The following is a 26,811-nucleotide window of genomic DNA, read 5'->3' as shown; positions in this document are numbered from 1 at the left end:
ATAATGAAACGGCCGTTGTGCATGTGCCTGATCGTTTGGGCGAGAGTGCGACATGATTATGGAGTGCGGAGTACAAGCTATCTACGTAATTCGGAACCGGCGAGTATAGCGATAATGACAACTTGACAACTAATGGTTATCCTATCACCATGAAGCAGTTGATATAAGCATCTCCGCAGTGCCGATGGTGTCAGTTGACCAGCCTCTGGGAAAGTTCACCCTAACCTCCATGTTCCAGGTTTCAAATCAAGGCAAGACGCGACTAAATCAAGGCACGGGCTACCACCTGCTTCAAAGATTCGACGGGAGCTGTTTCCGAGCCACGCTTCAAACGCTGACCACTAGCTTAGGCCTTAGATGGCTAAGGTACCTAACTCAGCTCCATCTCAGCCGGTGCGGGAATACAAGGTCCAATAACGATTCATTGGCATTAGTGATTCATCAATGCGTCAATTTGTCATGACCTTACTATGTCGCACATATGCAGGTAACATGGAGTAGAGTATGGTGGGTTTCAGGAACACTGTCGAGCTGAAGATTGGCGGGGGTGGACTTGGCACTTCCACAGCTCAGGGAATGCTTGTGAGGCTTTGAAGGCTGTAGAGATATTCTCTGCTCACAAGGGACAACCCATGCTCATAATCGGGACGATTATGATTGAGTGTTGGCTGACATGCCTGCCTTCCAGAGTATTGCGCCACGATGGCAGTGTCAAATATGAGGCCCCCTACCTTAAGGTTCCGCGCACTTATGGAAAGGCTTAAGCCCCCCGGGCAAGTCCGTGAGGTATATCCTGGCGATGGTGATAAGAATAGCAGGCGCTCAGGTCCGACATGCGATAATGGAGGGGGGAATTACCCCTCCGCCATCAACTGATGGAGTTGAGTCATCAATCAGCGGTTGCCTTGCCTTGTGATTCAACAAGTGCATAGGAGTGGACATATTGACAGGGATCAGGGACACTATTGAAGTCAGGTTCAAGGTCTCTTAAGGCATGTGTACCTCTTGTCCGGACCAATCAACCACTAATCCCCTTAGTGAAACTTACAATTGCACAACGGCGTGGTCAATGTTGTCATCATGAGACATAACGAGCAAGTTCTACGAGGTAGCACAATTAAATGACAATTAGGTAGATAGGAAGTCAATTGACGAGTATGTATCATTATTAACTGTATCCAAACGCTGGTAACAATGCGATGTGGGTATATTAGGTCTATAGTACATGCCATTGGGCTCAAAAGAAACGAAAAAAAGGAAAAAAGTCAGGCTCCCAGGTAGGGTAAAGCATCTGAATAGAGTCAAGAAGAAAATGAAAAAGAAAGAAAGAAAGAAAAAGGTCTCCAAGAATTAAATCGCAAGTACAAGTTGAAGAAGTTCATCCTGCACACCGTAGCCCTGATTGCAAAGACGCTTTGACACCGGCCGGGCGATCAGGAGATCCAAGCCTCCGCATATGCTAAACATGCATTGGGCGGTATTTCCGGAGCTCAGGTCCAGAGTTCAGACACCCGTTTACATTGGGATTGTTTCAACTTGACCATCATGTTGCCATGTTTCTCTTTGCGGGGTTTGGCCTTGCCGACGATGCCGCTGAGAATTTGAAGTGGGGTCAATGATTTCAGCGCCTTGTTGATATCATCTCCATGTAAGATGCCGAGCCGTGTGCGCTGATCGATGAGCTATCCGCGCAATCGGATTGAAATATTGGAATGTCGCAATTGAGCTCGAATAACCGTGGTAGGATTGGGATCAATGCGCCTGCGCATATCCTCAGAAAGAAATAATATAGAAGTATAATTCCGCAACTGTCGTTGTTGCAGAACCAAGCCGAGAGTAGTAGAAGTTCTCCACGGATTAAAAGGGTTGTATATTGGTCCAAAGCATGAGAAGGGTTGGTGGAATCAAGGGCATTTAGTCCGAAGAAGTGTATTAGAGCCAAAACCGAGTTGAAGTCGTGATATCCATGCCAGAGGTTGCAACCTCCCAGCTCATGAGCGTCTCGAGTCGGTGTGTTGTGGTAACCATCCGCACGACGGAAATTGTAAGGCCGTGAAGGAGCCGCTCAAAGGCGCAAGGTCATCAAATTCGTTAAGGGCCCCAATATCGTTTATTTGGGAAGAGGAGGCAGAGGACCCTTTGGCGGAGGGCCAGGGCAGGGAGGGAATTGAGAAGCGGTACCACCGATGGAAGGCATGTTGATGAGTTGGTTACGGATGTTGATGGACTTGGATATCTGATGGTTCAGCGTGGGAAAGGAGGTTCGACAGTGAGGTAGGTGTTCCTGATATGGTAGCAGACAGCACGGGAATTATTCTTGACGATGGAAAGAAGGTAAATCTTGAAGACGAGGTCAGGCACTGCTTAATATAGGGCACGCAATCAGTGATCCTCACTTTTAATTTTCTGTTGGAATTTATTTTATTTTAGTTTTAATCATGATTACTGGCATCAACAAAAAAAAAAACTATCATAAATCAAGTAGAACCAGAGCCGGGTGAAAAAAATTAAACAAAAAAAAATAATAATAATAAAATAAAGGACTAAAATAAAATAATCAAATAATAATGAAAAGGACATCCCTGCCATCATCCATGAACAGGAACTGAGCCCCACATCGAACGGTCAGATACTGACGTAGGTACGGAGTAGTAGTAGTTCGTTTTCTGACGGTGGTTACGCTAGGTAGAGGATTCGTCGTCCAGGTCTGTTATTATTCTGCCATATGGTAATGTCTTTACGGAGTACAGTGGGTAAATTGCTGCAATCGGAAATTCCAAGGAAATTTTCTAGAAGCTCCTCCCGTCCAGGCCCACTGCTTCATCCTCCGGGGATTGCTTCACCGCCAGGTTTTACCCCTTTCCAATTCACGTCCCACTACACTGTGCGACTGATCCATCAATATTAACTAAATAGGGTAGAAGATTGGAATTGTTCAAGGAATGGAAGACGAGAGTGGCAAATTTGAGGATCCATGCTCTGATGTTCGTCTCTTTGTACGTTGATAGTCGGGTTTATTTTTCCTTTCCCTGTTCCTGAACGAACTTCTTTGTGTCTATTTCCCGAGGCATGGCTCGGCGTATCTGGAGCTAACACAGAACACGATGGAAATTGAGCTCCGTATCATTTTTTCAACACCATTACCCATTATTACGTAAGTATAGACAAGAAACATGCGGAAAACAAAGAGCTGGAAAGTAGAATCACTGGGATGAGCATCTGACAGTAGAATGACTCAAATCATAATGGATCAGTGCTATCAATAGTCCGATATCCATGCATCCATCAATATGCAACCGGTATCGACAGGTCTTACAGCAAATCATAATAGACTCACAGACTTGGAGGAGGGCAGACACGTGGTAAGTTCGCAGATCTTTTAGGGAGGGAATCGAATCCTGATGATAATCCAATCCAATCATCCAAACACCCTCACCAGACCATCCCTCAGCAAGGCTGGCCCTCAAAATGGTAAAGTTTGGCGGTACGTAGTACTAATCTCCAGGCAGCCAGGTTGATCCGTTTGGCGGACCATCAGGAAGACGGAAGATGAGGACCGAGAGATTATATCATCAAATCAACTTTCATCATGGAGTCATAGGCTCATAGCCTCAGCCCCAGCCGAAACCCCGGGATTCATCAGTCCATCTATTTCAGGCCTTCAACAAGTCCAGTTTTGTTCTAACTTGGCCATGTCTGGCATGATCGTTCAGAAGATCCGTGTCGCCTCTAAAGTTCCAATCCCTTGCAGGGATGATCAGGGGTACTAACCGTTTCTATTGAAGTAAATCTGTAGATTTGACAGATCAACTGTCTCAAAATTTGGCGTCCAGCGGTCCAGGAGAGAAAGAGATGTAAAGATACGTTATGTTACAAAATCAGGTAAGGTAACATGAAGACCGTCATGTTACACATCCGTCGTATGCATGAGACAAGTTGTTTCAGCTTTCAGCGGCTGAAGCCCACCATCAACCAACGAGATCTGATTCCCCTTACAGATGATTGATTGGTTCTCAAGAATCCATAGGAGTGCTCCTTTGTTGTGCTTTGACCTGACATGTTTCGCATACTCCAGGTTTATCAGGTGTTAAATCAAGCTGCCAATCAACACCATTAGTGATTACTCTTCAATATGTCATGAATCATGATCCGCTGGTGATATTTACGTTGTTTCCGTCGCTGTGGCTGATTGCCCGAGGCCGACGGCTCTGATAGAGAACTACAGAGTACTGAGTACAAGTGGTGACTGAAGAAATATGTTTTCTTCACCCCTGCAACTTCACTAACCAGCGAAAGAGCACATCAGCTGCTAGCCTGCTACAGAGTACATCTCCAGCCTATGTGATTCCATCCTCAGACTCAACAAGCTGTTCCCTGCTGTGAGAGGCCAAGAGCATCCAATGAGTGCTAGATCTGATATTAAAACCTGCAGTCTGTACTCCGTACACCCATCTAACCAAATATGTGGCACTATATAATGCAACATTACCAGGTCATCGACATACCTAATCTGTGCACTCACAAGACATCTTCAAGGGTAAAGTTAAGGCACTTTTAATTAATATCGATATCATCCCTGTTAGTGCCTTGTCTGCAAGACGGAGCAGGAGGGTCTTCTGCAGCTTGTAGTTAGCGAGCAAGATGCATAAGAGATTAGACCATTCTGCAAGTCACTATTGCGCCTCTGCATCAGCTCGCATAGGGAAATTTGTTGATCAGCATGGGGTACGGAGTAGATATCGAGATACTGCAAATGTTCATTGTACTTTTACGGACAACCATTGGATCGACTACGGTATTCGCACAGTTGATTCTATATGAAACAATTCCTACTTGGTTCGATGGTTCTACTGCATGATTTATTTCAGCAAGTTGCCACTCTACTCCGTATGCATGGACGGTCTCTTAACCACCTCAGGAACGGGGTGTACAGAGTCTCGTCATATCATTTCCCCATTTCGGAAGCTCGTTCTCACTCCGAATTTCCGCATTTCACAGCCATAAACCCCATAGTTTTGTAATATCTACGGAGTATTGGAGTATCTAGACTATTCGAGCTCAATTTGTTCGAAATCATGGTTAATCGCCTCAATTCGGAGTCCGCTTTCGGATCCTGCGACTGTGGCTGAGTCTCAGCCTGATTGTCTCCAGTGGATCCTTAAAATACTTAGACTACTAGTACTCTGTAAGACTGTAACACACCAAAATAAAGAGGGAGAAAGGAAAAAAATGGGAAAGGAAAAAGCGGACACCTCGATCGACTCCTATGAATCAGAAAGTTTGGAACAAGGGAAAGAATAAGGGAATAAGCACATGGCAGATTACAAAACTTACGCCCTCAGGATTGGAATGAGATCTCCACTGTTGGGGAGTTCATTCCGCACCGTTGGGAGTTAGATTGACACTTAGCATTCTAGTCTTCTCGTAATAGGCCAGAGCCCTGAATAAATGGGCTTTAGCCGTGGGGATCAGCTGCAGAGATTCAACTCCGTCCACTATCCAGGACTTTGTTTAATATCTCGGCTAAGTTGGCGAACCGCAGGGCTATCAGATAACTGCAGTTTGCGTTTCTATTAGCAATCGTATGGATAATGCGAATGGACATAGTCTTCCTTCGAGTAAACAGAGTATCTTTTGCTTTGTGTAGTCTCTATTGAAGAGTTGCGCCATTCCCGTCGCACCCAGGACCTCGTCACTAGAGACTACCTAGTACCTAGGAATATCATAAATCCCTGTTCGAGTTCGGTTGTCAAAATTATGGATTACTACCTTACGGAGTACCCCGTTCCCAGAGCATTCATCGGTACCAAGGAAAACTCAGCATGGTTACCCACCGATAATTCAAGTGTTTCACTTCAAAATCCCGATTCTCCAGACCCTCAGTCTCGGAGTCTCCTTCTCTTTCACCCTGGAATGTTTCTAGAAAACAGCAAATCCATGGTTCATTGCTCGTTAGTGACTCCATCTATAAAATACTCTGTTAAGTCCGTCGTTTCCGTAGTCCCATTTTGAACATGGTTGCGAATGGTGACTGCTAAGTGCTAAAACTACTAAATACTAGCCAAGTGGGCTAACGATATTAGTAACTTCTCTCGTTGCGTTGGTCACGAGACTACCTAAATTCTGTAGTGATCCACCACTACACTTCGCCTCGGGATGTCGGAGTGAGAGGCGGATAGGAGAATTCTCTGAGTGGTCTACTGACCAACGTTCTGACGTCAAACCTTGATCCATCGCGGGTTGTTCTGCGCAGCTCATCCATGAAGATGGTTCTAGTGATCTCTTAGCAGGAATGTGAACGCTTGGGCCTTCAAACTCCCACAGGTATCCTGTCAACGGGGAATTAGACAGATCCGGTGTCTGCGTTCACTCCGGCATGAACTGGTGAGTGGTGACAACTGGCAAGCCAGGAAAGCCCGAAGATGGAGCGCATGAACCTAAGAGACGGAGATAGCCCGATGTAATGCCTTGTTTCGCAACGGCTACGACAAGTGTTCCCTGTTGTCGACAGTGCTAGAGCTTTAATTTCCCCCTTTCCCCATACTCATAGACCTTGACAACTTGGTGACATGTATGTGGAGATTTCGTATTACCTTGTAGCATCATGATGGCTTGCCAATCTGCCATCGGGACATCCGCTCAAGAGGTGATTGAGCAAGCGGAATCTAAACTCTAAATCGATGCGCCAGAGGCATGTACCAGGGGCGAACTGGTGATGGCTGCGGATGGCAACCCAAAGCAAGCCAACAAGCTTAATTTCGGTGGTGTGGCTTGACTAGAAGGAACACAACAATAACAAGAGGTAGCACTCTTCAAGATGGCTACGAACCTCTTTTCGAGACCCCACCAAAGAATCGTAGTATTGGTATCACGAGTATGGCAGTCCCAAATCATGTTGCGTAAGACATTCATGCTGTACTACCAAATAAAACACTCGCACATGAAGTTCAATGCCGCCGAAGTGTAAGCCTCTCAACAGAGGTAAGATTGAGTAGTTGCTGCCCCGAGACGAATGCCAATTGGTTCACAGCAGATGCAGGGTTTGCTGTTTTGTCATGCGATAGCAAGCCAGGCGATGCAACTATCCGTGCACTCCAGTTGATATTGCACAACAATATGGTCGCAATTTGAGTGACCTTTTGGCTCCTGCCTCAAGTGATCCATGTTGTATGCTTGGATACCCTAGTTGCCGGCACTGGTCTCGAGGTAACGGCCCACCTTTCATCGTCATGAGACTCTTTGATGGCACGATTTCATGCAGGTTTCAATCAGTATGTAGCAAATGGCGTTGTCGCTTTCCTTCTCCGTACTTCATTGAAATTGGTTGACAGTGAAGGGAGCTGACAGAAAGGGGCAACCCCTTGCTACCATGGATGTCACTCACGGCCACATTTTCACGGACCATGTCTTGCTGCGAAAGAACACCCCTGAGAATATCGGACAAGCTTCAGTCTTCGTTCAAGTCTCCCTGGGCTTGAGTGGAAATCCACTCTTCCATTAGCGCCTGCCGAGAAGTATCAGAAGCGGCTGGCCGAGCTCTCGCCTTATCACCCTTTCGCGTCACCAGCAGACATAGGACCCAACCGTAGATATTGAACCCTTCGTACTGTGTCCGAAATCGTAGCTTTTTGTCATCGCCGTCAGCACTAAGCTCCTCCAAAGGCGAATCAATTTCTTTCTGGCGCTTTGTTGAGCGTTGTTCACCTGGGCTTTGCACGTCCATCTCTCGGCGGCGCTTGCCATTGGCGTCGCTTGTGCTCGCTTGCGGAATATCGCGCAGATCGGTGTCAGCTTCACTGTCGCTCTCAACCAAGATCTTATCGTCGCCTCCTTCGGGCCAAATCATGGGAATATCTGTCGTGTCTCCGGTGCCCTCAAAGGTCTTGTGTCGGGTCAAGAGTGAGTGGCGTGTGCGAGATTCGCGAAGGAATAAGGCGACCTCGAACTCGTCTGCATCAGAGTCAATAATCAGCCCGAAGTCCACTATTCCCAAAATAGAAAGCCCATAGTACCTTCAGCTATCACATCTTTGACCGGCTTCCCTTTCTTCCTAGCATACAACCTTTCATTTTCCTCCCGTAACTTGGGTAGGACCAAAGGACGAATGGCGGCGAATATCCGGGGGAGCACAGGGTCTCGACTATCAAGAAGCCACCGAGAATCTGACGGATTCTCGAGATAGATTCGACATTCAAGGACAGAGTATTTGCTAATTCGAAGGTATCGCCGAACTGGTGCCATGCTGATGTGGAAGGATTGACGTCACAGTCAGTTGACCAGCCGCATCTGTCTCCGCTGAAATTCGTCGTTACAAAAGATCCTTGAAGAAAAGGGAGGCCGGTGCTATCACAATGCTGCGAGTAACGTACGATAAAGACGGTTGTCAGTGAAGTGGCTGTCCCGAGCTGTCAGTCATGCTGGAACGAACAGGTGATATCAATAATAATGGCATGGGAAGGCAGACCATTCCTTGCCAAGCCTCAGTAGCTCCGATCATGTTACTCACCCTTCCAAACATCAGAAGATCCATCCCTTCGACCTGGTGTTTCGTGAGCTTCAGAATTCTATATCATACAAATCTATAGAAACATAGGGATTGTTGGCCTTATGTTGTGCCATAATTGTTTGGACGAGCCCTTGTGGACTTCCATATCATCTATACTGATGGCGGCTGATGAAGAGTCCAGATATCCCCATGTCCCATCCTTTCCATGGATTTGCTCTTTGCAGGGCATTATTGTACTCCGTGCGTCAGTAGGCCATTTTATTTGAATTCTGACCTATGGTTTGACAGATGCCGATTATCGGAACGTTGGATGTCGGACGCTTGGTACACCTTAAGTACATTTCGACGTGTAATACCTCTCTATACCGCCAGCTTCGTGCTTCAATGGCAGTCAATGTAATAAATTCAGCTTCATACTTCCCAAGTGACTGAGATGACCTCCCTGTGAATAGTATCAACTTCTACAAAGCGCTTCCCCTACTCACTTCTCTGCGCAAGCCCTTTGAGAAGTCTTTGGATCTACCTACTTGCATGACGGCGGATATCGATTCCAGCCCCTCCCTCCTTTGACCGCACACCGCCTACTATTTGTGTTGCCGCCATAGGCGCGACCACACCTCTCTTTCCTACGTACCTAGTACGGAGTACAACTCTTCATTAAATAGATTGGATCACAACGACTGCCTCTAGTAATATCATTCTACTCCGTAATCTGGATTTCGTCTAGATTCCCAATTCTCACTGTGAGGACTTCGAGTCGCCCCTGCATACAACAAGCATCTCATGTAGAAGGTAATTGGTCCGAGCTGAACTCCCTGCAGCTTTAATGTGATTCACGTGACATAGACCCACCCAGATACCAGCTGCTGCCAATCAGAAGCAGTGGAAATGGGGTTGGCGTGCTCCCAAGGTCCTCACGGGGAGACCGAAAACTCTTCTCTAGCCTCTAGGTATTGACGTCTGTTTGCTCGTTACTTTTGCGGGACCGCTTTCTCCCAAGGTCCCCGTCAAAGACTCCCAGTCTCCCACTAACGAGACAGATGATTCAGTGTGATGTGGGAGATATGCTGAAATCTCCTTCCTCGTCACCATGGACCGCTTTCCAACCATCAACTCTCACCGTCTGTACTTTGTACAATTCCTCGACGAACCTATCCCCATCTCACAGGGTTCTCGTCTGTCTTCGTGGTAAATTTGGCAATCAGGAACGAGGGTCCATCATTCGATAGTCCCATCTCGTATTCATTTTGAATCCCGGATTCTCTGGTTGCCTTCTGGGTCTGCCGCTGTGCCCCAAGGTCCTCAATTGCGGAACTAAAATTCCTACTGCTGTCTTGCCTGTCAGCGAATACACGACGGTCGAGCAGGCTGACCTCGCTCTTATGACAGGCTAAGCAGCTTTAGTACTCGGTCTAAGTGGATTCTGTAGGGACCTTGAGGGTTGTCATTAGAATCTTCCGACCTTGTTGACAGCTTGACGCACGGCGGTGCCAATATAAGAGTCCTGGCCAAGCCTCCAAGGAAGGACAAGACCGCTGTTCTCTACTCATCCAAGCTTGTTCCCACGTGTCTCTTGTATCGTGGCATTCATTGTCAGACCTCTGCCTTGATCTGATTGGGCTTTCGCCTGCGTCGATCCCTTGAGTGATCTGATCTGTGCACCTTCCTCATTCATAGCTCGAAACTGGTCCGTGCTGTTTGGAGTCGCGGATCGGGGTGCGACATCTATCTATCCTTCCAGTGGCTCTGTCGATCCGCCTTATAGGTCGCACGGAAAACCATCATGCAAGGCCTTCACACTCTTCTCGTGCGGGACCCGGAGACGGGCGCCACACCTTCTTGTGATACCGGGAACGAGTACGACGGACGCATGGGCTTGCGTATATCGTCCATCTTCGTGATTATGGTCGGCTCGATGTTCGGTGCTATCTTTCCGGTCTTTGCACGGAACTTTGGCACCTCTGGATTTCCCAAATGGGCGTTTTTTGTTGCAAAGTACTTTGGCTCGGGTGTCATTATTGCTACCGCCTTCATCCATCTCTTGGGACCTGCAGAAGAGGCATTGACTAACGAATGTCTCACGGGTCCGATTACCGAATACTCATGGGTCGAAGGTATCATCCTCATGACCATTGTTGTGCTGTTCTTCGTTGAGTTGATGGTGATGCGGTACGCACGCTTTGGTCAGGGCCACGTGCATGATGCGGAACACGACGATCATGTGTCTCTTGATAATCCCTCTGCAACCGTCGACCCCAAAAGCCACATGCCTGGAGAGGATCATCTCGGTCACTCCCGAGAACATCGTGACGCCGAGCTAGGTGAAAAGAATTCTTCAATTGAGGACTATGTGGCTCAGTTGACATCGATTTTCATCCTGGAGTTTGGTATCATCTTTCATTCGGTCTTCATTGGCCTGACCTTGGCGGTATCCGGAGAAGAATTCGTCACGCTCTACATTGTCTTGGTCTTCCACCAAACCTTCGAAGGTCTGGGTCTGGGTTCCCGCCTGGCAACGACCCCTTGGCCCCGCTCAAAACGCTTTACTCCCTACTTACTCGGACTCGCATATGGCGTTTCTACGCCTATTGCCATTGCTATCGGACTGGGGGTCCGTAAAAGCTACCCCCCCGAAGGTTACACCACTCTTATTGTCAACGGAGTTTTCGACTCCATTTCTGCCGGTATCCTCATCTACACGGCTCTTGTGGAGCTCATGGCGCATGAGTTCATGTTCAGTCCATCTATGCGTAAGGCACCGATACGAGATGTTCTCGCGGCTTTTGGTCTATTATGTCTGGGTGCATTGCTGATGGCGTTGCTTGGGAAATGGGCTTAATCTCGCTAGGGGTACATGGCTGTCAACCAAATTGTATTTGTGCGTGTATATAGACTATATCCAGATAATCTAAAGTGCTCGCTGGGATATGCTTCAAGTTGGCCTACTTCACCTGAGTCTCGTAAAAAGGTAGCTGGTTTCCTTTCCCACTTGATATAAAATTTTGATCAATATGTCGCACGATTGTAAGGGAAACAACAAAGTCACAAAGTCACAAAGTCACAATTATCAAACATGCTTGATAGCTGATGCGTTTGATCGTCGCCGGAGTACGAATACTAAGCAATCTCCGGCAGATCGCCATCTAACCACGTTTCCTCGACTTGGAGCACATCACGCCCAACACCACCCGACCCAACCACAACAACGCTCCAATTCCTCTACCGTCCGGTATCTCCTTCAGTCAATCCCTTCATTCGCATCATCTATAATAGTCAAAAATGCGCATTCCACTTCTCTCCGCCCTCCTCCTCTCCCTCACCACCCTCGCCCTCTCCGCCGACCTCGGCATCGAGAAAACCCACGAGGTCGAATGCAACCGCAAGACCGCAAAGGGCGATACAGTCCACATGCACTACCGGGGCACGCTCGCGGCGGATGGCTCCGAGTTCGACTCGAGCTATGGTCGCAACCAGCCGTTGAAGTTTAAGCTTGGTGCGGGGCGGGTCATTAAGGGGTGAGTTCTTGCTTCTCGTTTCCGGGACCTTTGTTTCAGAGGCGCAGTGCTGACTCATGGGTTTACTCTATCAACTAGGTGGGATGAAGGGCTTTTGGAAATGTGTGTTGGGGAGAAGCGGACGCTGACGATCCCGCCTGAGTATGGGTATGGCGAGCGCGGGATTGGGCCCATTCCCGGGGGTGCGACGTTGATTTTCGAGACGGAGCTGGTGAAGATTGAAGGGGTTGATAATGATGAGTTGTAGGTTGTTGGCTTGAAGGCTATAACGAGATGGCAGTGTTCTCATAGGCTTGCTGGAATGCTCCAGGTTGTCATATAGGTTGATGGTCACCACGCAGACCTCTCTATGGGTATCTAGTTGTGCAAATAAAACATGGTATACATCCAGGCCCAAGTCTATACAAGTACCGCAAAATGCGCATGATAAAATCAGTCCATCGCATCGAGACTGCTCTCGTTGGTATTCGCCTCGTTCTCCGATACGAGAATACCCACTAGGCACTCCCCCAGAATCGCATCCCAGTTCACCCACGGGTGGATCTCCATGAACAGTTTCCCTGAGTCCTTGCCTGCACCCCGAAGCAGCTCTCCCTTGCCTCCGGGATGGAAAGGGAGGTATGGAGTGATGTTGTAGACCTTGCCCTGGTAGGAAGTCCACACATCGCGACCCTTGCGTCCATTTTGCGCCTTCAGCATCGACGGTGTCACTCTGATGAGAGTCGGGGGTAGATTGGCACCCCGCAGATTATTGTTCGGCTTCGCTGTGAGCGCGGCCCAATCGAGCGGCGAGTATCCTGGTTCCAAAATCGCCTTCTTAGCTGAAGTCGACGGTTTCAGCGTTAGTTGTGTAGGCGCAAGCGTGTTGTTGCTCGTGGGGCGGCTGCCCGGTGGCACGCGCAGAGAGGCAGCAGCGGACGGTGGCGGACGAAGTGAGCTGCCTGCGCTGGGACGTGGAGGGTATCGTCCGGGGGTTAGCGATGAGACGGCTTGAGGCTGCTGGTTTTGTAGCGTGGACGGCCGTAGACGTGGAGGGGGAGGGGGAGGCATCAAGGAGGAGGTGCTGGCTTCGGTCTGGCGCGGAGGCACCACGGGAATCGTTTTTGTTCCGCTTGAAGTGATGGATTCAGAATCCAGCGCCGATTTGGCAGAGCCATCGCGTATTTGCTGCTCATCCTTTCGCTTACTCGAACCCGTTGTCTCGTCAGTCTGGTCGCTGGCAAGGTGGAGTGTCGGGACATCGGGAGCCGGTGCCTTTGTTGCTGACGCTTTTGGTGTGGTTTGGGGATCCTCCGCATCTTCATTCTCATTCTTCGGTACCTTCAAATCTTTCTTCTGCGAAATGGAATTTGTCGAAGGAAGGTCGGTTGTCTGCGCCTCATCGGAGGTTGATCCCGGCGGCTGGGGCGAAGGGACAGAAGGGGGCTCTTGATTCCATGATGCAGGAGGGTATCGATAGAACAAATAGCATGCAGTCGCAAGAAGCGTCACTACTCCGACCCAGCCCATACCGGAGCACCGAGGTCCAGAACAATCTGTAGAAAGGGATGAATGATGGTGCCTGAAGATCGGAGGGGAGCAAAGGCAAAAAATGACGACAGAAACAGACCAGTGGCTCGTGCTCACAACTTTGGCGTGGAATAATGGAATATTGATAGGTCCAGACACAACCACCTACCTTGCATTTTTTTTTTTTTTGAAGAGACGAACTGTTCTCCTTACTTACTCTTCTGAAGACAGTCTTCATGGCCAAGCTCTGATTATTACTCGATTCTCTGTCTCATTATGCTCATCCGCAGAGGACAACCTGCAATTTCTCATGGAAAGCACATGAGTGTACCAGAAGCTTAGTTAGCAATGATTCGAGCAATCTATTGTGCTACTCTCAATCCACGGATTAAGACCTACAGTGGCCATCCATGGATGAGCACGATATGACGGCTAAGCAAAGTGCTGTAATTGATCTCGAGGCGTCATGATGTCAAGGTGCCACCACTTGGCTGGGCAATATTCAAACGATTGACAGCGTTGACTCTCCTAGATGATTACCACGAGCATCTGTCTGAAGTGATACGTTGAGCGGTTATACTCAATTGCCAAAAGTCACTTCAAATACCAGATGTTTCGCAATACTATCTTGTCAACCTCAGATGCGCTTCTGTTGTTCGATGCAGGAGCAGGCCAAGTGAGAAACCCTTTCAATTTTAGAATTAATCAGAAGTACAGCCGTTGTTATTCGACTAATCCAACTCCAGGTCCAAGGGGGTCGACCTTTTCAGGAGGATCGCTGCACATTCGTTCTGCCAGATCAGTTTCCTTCCCAGACAAACGATAAGCTCACCTATTTCGCGATCTACGACGGGCAGTAAGGGCTTTCTCGATTTAGTGACTACGAGAATGCCGGCTGACCTTAATACTTAGTGGCTCCGAGCTAGTCTCGGATCATGCCAGCCGGAACCTGCACCTGTTACTCGCTAAACGTCCCGAGTTCGACCAAGGCGACTATGAAGCAGCCATAAGAGGGGCATTGGCCGATGAAGATGCTGTTTTGCTGGACACCTATAAGAATCTAACCACCGAGCCTGCCGTTTCCGGTTCCACAGTCGCGCTGTGCTTCGTCAATCTCACCAAGGGCGATCTTGTTGTAGCCAACCTCGGAGACTCCCACGTCATCCTGGCGGAACGCGACAGCGGAACCGACCACCCATACCATATCGTAAGTGAGGGAATTTTGCTGATTCTCGAGGGGTTGGGCTGACTGCTGCACTAGCGACGGCTTTCAAAGTCTCATAAACCGGATACACCCGACGAAAAGGCTCGAATTGAAGATGCTGGCGGCACTATCAACACGAGAAGAGGAACTGCTCGCTTAGGTGCGTATGGTCATGCAAAATGCCCAAAGTTACATCAAGTTCCTGATAGTTTCCTTTTCAACTTGTCTAAGGATCCCTGAACATGTCACGAGCGCTGGGTGATCTCCAATATAAAAACCCCATCAACAAAGCTGGCGACGAATTTTCATCCTCAAAGACCCGACGGGCGTCTTCTAGTTCTTCATCACCAGAGACTCGAGGTGATTTTCTGTCTGTGGAACCGCACATGACCCGGATGTCGCTTTCGCCAGATCGACGTTATCTCGTGGTGGTCACGTCCGATGGCGTTAGTGATAACATTGACGATGCAACGTTGATCCATCATGTGATGAAATTATCCATGCGCGGGATGAGAGCTGGCGACATAGCTCAAGAAATTGCGGCTACTGCTGTAGCTGGAACAACCAAGGGGGGTGGTGATAACGCATCCTGTATTGTGGCTCTATTGGACGGTCAAAACTCCTAGAACCAAGGCGGAGCAGGCTGTGAGGACAGTCAGAAGAAGAAAACAGTAACATGACCCTGTAATATCTGCCATGGAAGTGTATGCGATTGAATGCGATGATACATGCACTGCAGGTGATAAATTCTGGATGTCTTGGACCTGGGCTGGATGGATATGAAGAAAGGTGTGTTGCAATTTCAAGAGCGGCTAAAATGTACATAGGGCATCTGGATTAGATTGATAGACCTCGGACTCCAGAGTTCCTCGTTCAAATTAAGAGATCAAACAGAACAAAAGTCCTGTGCAAGTCAATATCCTGTGGTGTTAATCTATGAAGCAGATACGGATTCCGTACTCGTAGTTCCAATGATTTTGAGCACTGTAAGGAAAGAATGTTTAATACACTATGCCTAAAAGAGAAGGTGCTTTTCTCCTATCGACAAGCATTAACACTACCTAGTCTAAGGTGGTTGGTTATAATAATCACACTGAAAAGTCTGAAATACACTGGCTATGGATCGTCACACCCACACTCATCATGCAGAATCACTTTACTCAGTCATCCATGACACTCCACCATCTTTGTGACTAGAGAACTGCTGCTTGGTCAACACCCTATCAAAAACAGCGAGCCCAGCCTGAACCTGATCTGATTGTCCGTCCATGCATCATCATCATCTACCAAATTCTCAGTGAAAAACAAAACAATAATAATAGTTTGATGGACTATGGAGGGGTTCCGGATACCACGAAATTTGCTCCCCTGATTGGATCCCTTCCAGCGGCAGCTCCCCGACATCTGCCCTCCATGGAGTCCACCGACCCAGGGTTGCGTGGACGGAGACCCTCCATCACCTTCCTCTCTGGTATAGATTCCGGTTCGCCTCAGTTAAGCCCTGTCATATCATTATCATCTTTCCCTGCTATCAGATACCACCTGCCTATCCAGTCTACTAATGTCTCAAATTTCTCTTTAGTCAGGAGACTCGTGGAATTTGCTGCTATATTCGACACTCCATCGGAGTGGGGACTCCAGATTGGCTAATGATATCGAATTCATGATAGATCGGCCATGCCTTGTTAGAAGGCTAAAAGTTGAAGATGACTTCTATTTCCATGATTCAGTTGCTTTTATTCTAGAGTTCCTCTGACCTGATCTCCTTTCTTTTTCGTGCTCTTGCTGGAGCGAGAACCCGTACTGTTAGAGGTTCAATCATTCTTCTCCGGTGTCGGGAGCACCCTTCCGATCAAGCTCTTACCATCGAGTCAACATCATGAATTCAGCACCGGCATGCCGGATGTGCCATATTGGGCGCGACAGCGGACATGCGCGATGGTCGAGAAAGATCCCACCTGCGTTAATTATTCCATCAGGGGAGGTTGTCACCTTTGATACGATTGATAGCAGTAATGGGCGGATTGAGAGGACCTCTGGCGCGTCAGCAATAAGCTCCTTGGATATAAATGCGGCGAATCCGGTCTTTGGTCCAGTCTATATTCAAGATGCGCAACCTGGCGATACGTTGAAAATCGAAGTCATCGCATTGGAGACCGCGGACTGGGGGTGGACAGCTACTATTCCTGGATTTGGACTTTTAGCAGATGAGTTTCCGGATCCTTCGCTTCATATCTGGGAAATCAATAAGGAACAAGGATACGTTCTTTTCAAGGATAATATACGGATTCCATTGCGCCCCTTTCTGGGTTGTATGGGCCTGGCGCCTGCAACAGACAAGGACTTGTCTACGGTTCCTCCGACAAACGCCGGAGGTAATCTGGATTGCCGTGACTTGACCGTCGGATCTACGCTCTACCTGCCCGTGCAAACGGACGGGGCTCTTTTTAGCTGTGGTGATGGCCACGCTGCTCAGGGCCACGGAGAAGTATGCGGAACTGCAATCGAGACCTCAATCAAGGCTACACTCCGTTTCGAATTATGCAAGGACATGCCGTGGGTGACAAGTCCTCAATACGAGACTTCCTCCAGCACTCTGCCGACAACTACAATGCCCGTATCTGGCAGATACGCAACAACCGGTGTCGGCCAAACACTTCACGAGGCCTCCAAAACAGCGGTCCGGAACACCATCCAGTGGATGGTGGCCACTAAGGGCTTGACTCGTTGTGAGGCATATATGATAGCGAGTGTGGCAGGCGATCTACAGATTATCGAGGCAGTAAACATGCCTAACTTCGTGGTGGCAATGACAATTCCGTTGGGCATTTTTGGTTCAAGTCAGTGAGCCCTCAGCCATATTCATGCCGTCAAGCTGCACACGATGATTGACCGAAGTATCTTCCGAGAACTTCGAAGTTTCAGAGATCCACCATTAGATGTTTCCAGTCTTAAGAGCCCGGGATTTCTTTTCGTCTTGCTTTTGGTTCAATCGCCCCCAGCTATGTACTTCCAGTTTCATGATACCCACTTTGGTCGCGAAGATAGATACTTCGACTATTACATTTTCAAGGCTGTTATTAAGATTTCATCAATTTTTCAATGATATTTCCAAAATACCTCTCATAGAGCTCAGTGTGTTTGCGATTATGCACATAGTTGGTCACATGATCCCGTGTCGCAGCGTGTCTCGACCTGTCGCGGGTGAAACGCATGTAATCCTAACCAACGACAAATCGATCTTTTCTGGTTCACATGGATTCCGCATTGGAAGGTCTGAACACCGCTCAAAAAGCCGCAGTAACTTCACCTGCTTCTATCCTGCAAGTTCTCGCTCCTCCCGGCTCAGGAAAGACGAAGACGTTGACCGCACGCGTCGCGTATCTCCTATCGCATTATGGATACCAACCGCAGGATGTCATCTGCTGTACGTTCACCATCAAGGCAAGTCGTGAGATGCGAGAACGGCTTGCGAAGCTGGTAGGCGATGAAGTACAGTCTAAATTGATTCTTGGAACTTTCCACTCAATATGCCGTCGGTACCTGGTGAGCTATGGCTATCTGATCGGGCTGCGGAGAGGTTTCGGCATCGCGGACTCAAGCGATAGCTTGGCAATTATCAAAGTAGGGGTCACCTGTCGACACCTTGATCTTCTATACACTCTAGTCATCTGTTGCTAAATAAAGCTATCTGCAGAGGATAGTGAAACGTTTACGGTGCAGCATCCAGCCAAACACTGCTCGAGCGCGCATATCTCACCAGAAGGCTCACGGCATCAGCCCGGATGAGGCCGCGGTGAAGTATTCCAGAGGTTCAAAGTCCGCAGAGCATCACGAATTTGTCCAAATCTATCGCGAGTATGAGAGCTACCTGGCGACGTCCAATTTGCTCGACTATGACGACCTTCTTCTCCGATGCGCCGATTTGCTGAGGAGACATCCACAATGCGTTTCCAACGTCCAGGCAGTCCTAGTCGATGAGTTTCAAGACACTAACCATATTCAGTACGAGTTGATGAATTTGTTTGCAGCGAAAAATCGTCAGATCACAGTCGTCGGAGACCCGGACCAAAGTATTTATGGATTTAGGTCGGCGGAGATCAAGAACCTCGGTCGAATGCAACAGCGTTACAAAGACACATCGGTGATACTATTAGAAGACAACTATCGCTCATCTGGCTCTATATTAAGCTCGGCGCAGGACGTCATCGAGCAGGACTCCTCTAGACCAGCCAAGAAGCTGCAGCCGACTCACTGCCTGGGAACAATGCCTGTGCTACGCAAGCTACCAACTGCGGAGGCCGAGGCTCAATGGATCGTGCTTGAGATCAAACGATCCATAGCTATGACGGGTAAGTTGCTCAACTACTCGGATATTGCTATCCTGCTCAGATCAGCTGCTCTTTCGCGACATATCGAATCCGAGATGGGAAAGCAAGGCGTACCGTACAGGATGGTTGGTGGTCTTCGCTTCTTTGACAGAGTTGAGATCAAAGTACTATTGGACTACCTGAGAGTCATAAGCAACCCCGGGAACAGTGACGCGCTCCTGCGCATCATTAACATACCATCACGAAAGATCGGCGAGGAGTCTGTGAAGACGCTGTTGAATGGTGCAGACGCAGCGAAGATTCCTTTGTGGAATTTTATCAAAGATGTAGCGCAGGGTCGCAGGTCGACCGACAAAAGCCTGTCCAAACTTACTGACCAAGGCCTTTCCACTCTGGTTGGGATCGTTGAATCATCCAGGCAGAAACTCCTCGAATGTACGGACGGCTCCGCACCTCGCAAGCTTCTTGAGTTTGTGATCAAGAAACTCAACTTCCGAGAATATCTTACAGCAACCTACGGTCAGAATGAGGAAAACCGATGGGCAAACGTGGAAGAGCTCCTGACCCAGGCAGGTGACGCTGCTGCAGCTGCAGCTGAAAAGGATCAGGATGATAGTCTGCCTAAAATTCAGGGGCTTGCCCAACAGCAGGCTCATCGAGGTGAAGAAGCATTATCGCAATTCTTGGCGAACGTGGCGTTATCGACCGAAGTCCTCTCTGAAGATGGGGATCAACCCCAAGAAAAAGTGACTATTTCCACCATTCATGCAGCAAAGGGCCTGGAATGGCCTGTGGTGTTTGTGCCAGCTGTGTACAACGGCATTATCCCCCACTCGCGCGCAGAGGACTCGGACGAAGAGAGACGGTTGCTTTACGTTGCCATGACAAGAGCGCAGGCGTTGTTATACCTGAGTTATCCGCTGAGGTCATCCCGCAACGACGAAGCGACGACAACCGTGACGAGTTTCCTTCCGCAGAAAATCATTGAAAATCGCTTTCGATCCCTTGGGCCTAACTTGCAAGAAAAGGTCGTGTATGGAATCGCTGACATCCTACGGCGACCCCGTCCCTCTTCTGCGAGCATGCTTGCGACGCATGACTCACTTCCTTCGTTGCGAGATGATCAGTGGACGGCTGATGGCAAAGAAGCTCCCGATGCCGTGGTCAAGTGGGATGGCTCGAGGGCTTGGGACGAAGAACCCGACCCCAAGAGGCGGCGCTACAATTCAAATCCGTCGTCGTCTTCCAGCACGACCTATCTGTCATCCTCTACGTACACCATTAACAATCCGCAGTTATCCGTGCCAACAAATATGTCGCTCGGCTTCTCAACGGCGCGAGAGTACATCAGCACCACGTCTGCTTCACAGGCCGCGCAGTCTTCAGTCCCCAAAGTCGATTGCAGATCCAACCCCAACGGCATGGGGCCAGCCGGTCGCAGTGCGGCTGGACTCTCTCAAGAGAACATTTCGCAATTCTTCGGCAAGTCTTCGACGCAAGCTAAGGATCCTGGTCTACCAGTCCCCCTGGCGTCTTCGCAGCCTCAAATCGGTACCGGAGGCATCATCGGGCAAGCGAACCACGTCCCTTTGTCAAACCCCGCCTTCAAAAGCGTCATTCCCTCTCGTTTTTTATCTCATCGCCCGCAGACGCAACGCCTTCAACCGCCTCGACCGGTTCTCGAGCCATCAAGTATCAACGAGTATAATTGGTTGGCCGCATCCTCAAGGCCCACGGAGAAACGAATCCTGCAAAATGGTCAGGAGAATCAGGGACTACCGAATATGAAAGAGACTCTCGTTTCTGAACGCGGTACTGGTGAGAATAAGAAGCCTTCGGGTGCGGTAGGCGGCGTACGGCCCGTGGCCACGTTTCATACCACTACGATGACCATGGTGCAACAGGCGGGATCAACAGGGCGAAGGACGCTGGGCATTCGACGAACGATGAATGATGGGTGGGCGGACCGATGGAAAAAGGCAGGCAATGGGCAATCGCGATGACCTCAGAGACTTTGTGTGGGATTACATGGGCTGGACTCGATAGGCGTTGAGGAGTGATTGGGCACGCTGACGGCAAGGCGTGGCACCTAACAAGCAACTCAAAATATTTCATTGGGACATCTGTGTAGATGAAAGATAATCTATTAATTGCCTCTTATGATGAGAAGAGCAATCAGACATGGTCGGTTACACTTTGTATGGCTGGCTCAAAGATAAATTAAACACAAATGCCCATTTAATCCATGCCTATTACACCTGTCTTCTATTATCCTACCAGCCCAGTCTGAAACAATCCACATACTGAAACTTCAGAGACAAATTATGGCTTCTCAGCGTGGGCCCTGACTCTTGAAACTATCTGGAAATCATGTAAGGTAGGTAGTGGTTACTAATCGACTCAGATCAACCACCGTAGGCTCGACGCCGCGATGCCACTATTCTCCAATCTAAGATCATCATCAGCTGCAACTGCAATGACTGGTATCCCAAAGAGTGCAGGAACAATGCGCCTATCCCATCTAGAAGCTCTTTAAGATAGTTTCTCCTCCTTACGGACAGCCAGCTCCACACAAGGTTGTCCACACTCCTAAAGAAGAGTTACGGTATTGAGTCTTATCTGCCTCTCTGCCACCTACAACAGGTACTTTACACAGTACACTAGACGGTCTGAAGCTCTAACTACGGCCCATATCCAGGAACTGTCGGTCAAGAAAGTACTATCAGTCTACATGGCTCAATACTAGTCTCAGGTACTCCGCACACCTCACGGCGTACCCTAATTGTAAGTCTCCACTAGGAACAGACTCAGGGCAGCAGTAGATACCAAGTTGTACAGCTACCCCTAGTGACATGCTTATGAGCTTTGACTCAGGTACACTTAGTGTACCTCACGTCAAGCAGGATGAAAACGCAACCGCTCACCGCAACTCTGCTGCTTGTTTCTAACTACCTATCTTCTACGTGGGGAGTAATCACAGGCTCACAGCTTAATAGGCGATTGGTGGGTCCAGAGAGCGTCTAGAAAGAGGTTAATCTTGTACTCTGTGCTCCGTGGAGCTATCGTTTCTTTGGAGAGTACGGAGTGCTGGCAAGGAGAAGGTCATACTGCGTCTGCATTGACCATTATGATGTCGTACTCAATGGTGTACTCCATAGTCCAAACGATGGTGTTGTGATCTTCCGGTTGCACCCCGTACTTGCTCCATCTGAATAAAAATGGTCTAGAATCTAGACAGGAGACTATGTGCTCCATTCTTGAGGTTATGTTGTGGATCAGGGAGGTGTGGAATTGACATGGGGTATTTTGGTGAGCATAGGCCATTTGGTACTCGCTCAAGTTCTCAACACAGGCCTTAGCTTCGTTTATCCGTAATTGGTGCTGTCCATGGAGATGATACGCCGGAATGCTCGTCTTCCATTTACTTAATTTCCCAGAGTCATTCGATGGCTTGTCTGTTGAGCCCAGGTACGGAGTAGATTGTTACGGGCTTGACTAGATAAAGCACTATTCTGTAACAGGACTAGTTATTAATAGTGCACAATCAGGTGACCTGACCCACACCAGCTCAGTGAGTCTATCCCTAGTCAGGTTAGACCATTATGGATCTAGCAGCCTAGGTATTATTACATTGAATACCACAATCCTTCCAATAAATCCTGATCAATACAGTAGCCTTTGTTAAGCTATGTAAGGCACCGTACGTACCTGGTAATGCTGACCTAAGGCATGGACGGCTCATCCTCACCTCCAGCTTGTTAGGAGACTAAGGGCAATAATAATCCCTCATTCAATGGGTGAAACCAGATGGAGTCTATTGCCGATGCAAACAGGTCAAATAGGATCAGCAGTGACGAAGGAGGCAGAGTCCAGGCTATCTTGAATGCGAGACCAGGCAGCCACTCACCTCAGCCTTTGCCAACAGCCACATCAGACGGCGGTCAGTAGGTATCTGTTCAGTTCGTACTCCGTACAGCCATCCACATCATCATCTATTATTGAGCGGTCTCATCATTGTCAGGAGTTGTCTATGGAGTAGTACGGAGTACCTACCCATCATTCCAAGACAGATGGGGCTTCAGCCTCATCAGGCTGAGCAGTGATGCTTACGCAGCAAGGGAATGGAATGTGGCTAGTGAGTTATCTTCCTCATGTCAGTACCTGGACATGTGGATGCTTCTCATAGATTGAATGGATTACTGGACTCCTGGTTTCCGTCGCTCGATATTACTGCGCAATAATGTGGATAGTTATTTGCTGTAAACTAAAACTACAACGAATGATTTTGCCATCCTTGATGGCCCAGCAGATGATATGATATGATGTGATGTGGTTGAGACTATCCAGAAATGTCAACTATAAGCCAACGGACTAGATCAGTTGATCAACCGCCATCTGCATCGCCCTTTGGGATTATCGAATCCGGTTCGTCGCCTCGTCTTTCGTCCCGTCGTTTGGCTTTTCTTTTTGGCTTTTTGCCCCTGGCAGCATCAGTGGAGTCGAATGAGTTGCACCAGAACAGCTCTGAATGGATCATATTACAGTCCAGTCCTACCAGCACTGTCTAGCAAGTGTTCCCCAGGAAAAGAAGGATGCCTTGTCATGTATTTTCGAAAATCCTGCATTCTGAATGGATAGAAGCTGAAAAGATGACGTCTCTTTCTTTATTCAATGGCTGTACTCTACAGCTGGCACCATTGTTGTAAAGGAGAATAATCCTAATGCATACAGTTATCCATAGAGAAGTGCACGCTGTGACTGATCCATCATTTGCGTTGAGTGTCTCCAATTGCTATTTTAGTGCATTTATTTTGGATTCATGTAGGATTTCATTTCAGTTTCCACTGTTTTGATTATCCTCTTCTTCTACTTCTTGTATCAAGCCTCAATACTTCTGTCTATTCCTCTTTTGACCGTCCATAGCTTCTTATCCAGCAACACAGAGCATACAAAAGGGTCCTCATCGTCCCTGTCCCATCCTCACTCTCTATCTTCAACCACCAACATCAAGTGCAACTCATCTTGGACAAACCTTTCCTCCTCTTTCATATCAATTGCTTCTCTCTTTGTTGCTCCTGAATTAGAATATCTACGCCGTACCTGTTGTCGCCTACTTTGCCCGTCTTCACCCTTGCTCCGCCACATATACTCTATATAACAACACTCTTTCATCCTTCGGCTCAGTACAAACCATCTCTCGACTCTCTTTCCAATCAATCCGTCATTATGCCTCACAAAGTCAACGATTCGAATTCCACCCTGGCCAGCAGCGCCAGCAGCAGTGATAGAGTAGTCGTCACAGACCTGCGAGGTATGTTCCTGTCGCTGGTTTGATACACTTCAAAAAGAAACTCGACTTCTCAAATCTAGAAGCGTCACTAACTGGGGCCTCGTTTCTTTGCTTCCAATAGGGTCGAATCCTGTCCCACGCCGAACCCAACCCCCGGTAATCATACATAACCAGGGAGGCCAAATTTATGACGAGACACGACCTTCTGATTGGGACAAGCAGCGGTGGAAGTAGACTGTCCACCGCTGCATTCTTTCCCTATTCTCTGGAGAATGGGGAAAGGATGGGAAAGGGAAGTGCAAAGAAGGGGCTTGATACATGACCGAGGGGAAAAGGGCCAGTCTGCCCTTCTTGCCCCAAGCGCTGCTGGCAGTTGCTGCTTACTACTCCGAGCTGGGCGGGAAGAGCGGCTGGGCTGGGGGACGGTCTGGTGATTATCCGCGCGGCTTCCCTTGGTACCCTTTTTGGGAATGGAAAAGTGAGGCGGACGATCGACACCGCCAATAATAACGATGGACCGTGAACGACGGAAGGTTTTGTCTCTCAATCATCATCCCATCCTTCTATCTATCGATTATCGACAAAGTTATTTCCCACACGGCTGTCGACGGATGCCTTCTCAACATTCTGGACCTTTCTCTTCTCGTCTTGGTCCAGATCCATCTTCGTCACCGCAACAACACCTCACTCAACGATGATGATGATGATGATAGATAGATACCACCGCCGACACCACCCCTGAACAGAATGTCTGTTGCCGAACCGATCCAGTCCATTTTGGAATTCCATCTGCGCCCCGGATTTTGCTCTTGTTCTCTCCCCCGAAATGCCTCCTCGCCCCTTTTACCCTTCCCTTTCCCCTTTTGTACTATTACCACTCATGGATGCACTGTACTTTACGACTGGAGTTCTTGTCTTTTTCTGCGACTGTTTCTCTTCTTTTCTTTCATTACCTTGTCTTCTCCCAAACACCAGCACCTCACACGTGTCACATTCCTCCACGTCCCAAGTGACAAGAGGTCTTGAATGCGGTGTCCCCATACTCGTATCAAGCATGGGAGATAGTGCGGAGCAACCCTTGCATCAACATCGTCGCCAGCCATGACTGAATAGTCGGGAGTCCTGATCCTTCAGTCCTGCACCTTGCAAGTGGTCATATCACCCCAGATACGGTTGATCCGCATATCACTGGTTGCTTCTCTTCCCTTACTTCTGTATTATTACCATCCTCACTATGTTTGGGTCTCTTCTTCATCTTCAGTTTCGCATAGCGTGGGTAACGGGTTCTTTCTCTTTTTAACTCCATCGTCTCACTGGGATTCTGGAAACGACCAAACTCCAGCTCGTGAGGTTGAATCGTTCCCAGCCCATATGGTGACCAACCCCTTATTGATGAACTCAACTACCTGCTCATGACATTCACATTTCACACACGTCTTCTATTTGATCCAGATTGAGATCCAGATGCCATTTGTCCTTAGACAAACTGCTATTTCGGGTTGCCTTTACACATGTACACGTGCGGTTGACTGAATTGTGTTCACGGCTTTGACCTGGGCCGTATAATCGCAATAGAATAATTATGTGAAACAGCGCTTCTCTTTTGATTCTCCTGACCTTCGTTCATCATGATCTGTATCTCGGGTAGGACGGAGCAGCAAGCTTCAGTTTGTAGAATAATGTGTCCGCCTCTCTTGGGCTGTTTCACTACGTAGGCTCAGGTTCGTTAACCCGGGGATCTCTACACGCCCCTTGATACCTTGTATCCCTCTTACTCTTGTGCCGAAATGCGGACGTAGCTGGAATGTCATATTCCGTGAAACGTAAGCCGTTAGTCGTGATGCTCCGCGCGCGACTTGGTAACCGAGAGGATTACATGGCCCCTGGCGATATCTCTCTAACAACTGCGTTTCGGAGAATCACAGGCTACCCGTACCGTCCGGTTCAAATGCTTACTCGATGATTGATACTGGCATAATGGGATCTCAATCATTGTCACACGGCTGCCAGATACTATGTATGCAAGTATGTATGGAATCAGATATATCTTTATTGCTGATCCAGTTTTCAAATCCACCATCCATCTTCCCCTAGAAGGAGAAAAGAGAAGTAAAAGAAAGGGGTTGATGACGGGGATCTAATAACAGAGGGGGGTCGAGGGGATTTTGCAAATGCTCAATATGCTTATTCCATGCCCATCCACCTGGCTCCACTCTTTCCTCACCGACTTCACAACAGCAGAAAAAGGAGCCGCCTTTTTTTCGTTCCTTTTTTTTGTGCTTTTTATGTGTTTTTTTTTTTCGTTCTTCATTTTCCTGGGAGGGGGTGTGGAGCTGTTTCTTATACTCATCTTACGCTGCCGTCTCCCTTTCCAGTGTAGAACTTTTGTGTTCACTCCTGATCATATAACGACTTATTCTTTATACGTTGATTTTATATTATGATTATAGTAGTTT

General features: G+C 48.3%; 7 protein-coding genes across 7 annotated transcripts; 5 read left to right on the top strand and 2 right to left on the bottom strand.

Moving 5' to 3' along the window:
- Positions 1-7,447: 7,447 nt before the first annotated feature.
- On the bottom strand, positions 7,448-8,241 carry CDV56_102842 (uncharacterized protein; the record flags this gene model as incomplete). The annotated part of the gene is made up of 2 exons (XM_026756461.1): positions 7,448-7,950; positions 8,013-8,241. The coding sequence occupies 2 exons, from the start codon at positions 8,239-8,241 to the stop codon at positions 7,448-7,450; spliced, it is 732 nt and encodes a 243-aa protein (XP_026612550.1).
- Positions 8,242-10,289: 2,048 nt separating this feature from the next.
- Positions 10,290-11,345, top strand: zrfB (low-affinity Zn(2+) transporter ZRT2; the record flags this gene model as incomplete). Its single annotated transcript, XM_026756069.1, has 1 exon — positions 10,290-11,345. One exon carries the CDS (start codon positions 10,290-10,292, stop codon positions 11,343-11,345), a length of 1,056 nt encoding a protein of 351 aa, XP_026612549.1.
- Positions 11,346-11,785: 440 nt separating this feature from the next.
- On the top strand, positions 11,786-12,268 carry fkbp3 (peptidylprolyl isomerase family protein FPR2; the record flags this gene model as incomplete). Its single annotated transcript, XM_026755942.1, has 2 exons — positions 11,786-12,021; positions 12,100-12,268. The coding sequence occupies 2 exons, from the start codon at positions 11,786-11,788 to the stop codon at positions 12,266-12,268; spliced, it is 405 nt and encodes a 134-aa protein (XP_026612548.1).
- A 185-nt stretch (positions 12,269-12,453) lies between these two features.
- CDV56_102163 (cytochrome b5-like heme/steroid binding domain-containing protein) lies at positions 12,454-13,530 on the bottom strand (the record flags this gene model as incomplete). The annotated part of the gene is made up of 1 exon (XM_026755782.1): positions 12,454-13,530. One exon carries the CDS (start codon positions 13,528-13,530, stop codon positions 12,454-12,456), a length of 1,077 nt encoding a protein of 358 aa, XP_026612547.1.
- A 610-nt stretch (positions 13,531-14,140) lies between these two features.
- On the top strand, positions 14,141-15,360 carry CDV56_101906 (PP2C family serine/threonine-protein phosphatase; the record flags this gene model as incomplete). The annotated part of the gene is made up of 5 exons (XM_026755525.1): positions 14,141-14,206; positions 14,277-14,386; positions 14,443-14,737; positions 14,792-14,894; positions 14,966-15,360. The coding sequence occupies 5 exons, from the start codon at positions 14,141-14,143 to the stop codon at positions 15,358-15,360; spliced, it is 969 nt and encodes a 322-aa protein (XP_026612546.1).
- A 1,253-nt stretch (positions 15,361-16,613) lies between these two features.
- Positions 16,614-17,582, top strand: CDV56_101595 (acetamidase/formamidase family protein; the record flags this gene model as incomplete). The annotated part of the gene is made up of 1 exon (XM_026755214.1): positions 16,614-17,582. One exon carries the CDS (start codon positions 16,614-16,616, stop codon positions 17,580-17,582), a length of 969 nt encoding a protein of 322 aa, XP_026612545.1.
- A 407-nt stretch (positions 17,583-17,989) lies between these two features.
- CDV56_101083 (ATP-dependent helicase) lies at positions 17,990-21,068 on the top strand (the record flags this gene model as incomplete). The annotated part of the gene is made up of 2 exons (XM_026754702.1): positions 17,990-18,358; positions 18,432-21,068. 2 exons carry the CDS (start codon positions 17,990-17,992, stop codon positions 21,066-21,068), a joined length of 3,006 nt encoding a protein of 1,001 aa, XP_026612544.1.
- Between the last annotated feature and the right edge of the window lie 5,743 nt (positions 21,069-26,811).

The sequence above is a fragment of the Aspergillus thermomutatus genome (genome assembly GCF_002237265.1).
Source record: "Aspergillus thermomutatus strain HMR AF 39 chromosome Unknown NODE_167, whole genome shotgun sequence".
NCBI classification, from domain to species: domain Eukaryota; kingdom Fungi; phylum Ascomycota; class Eurotiomycetes; order Eurotiales; family Aspergillaceae; genus Aspergillus; species Aspergillus thermomutatus.
Note: the sequence above shows the minus strand (reverse complement) of the source record. Positions and strands in the feature narration are given on the sequence as shown.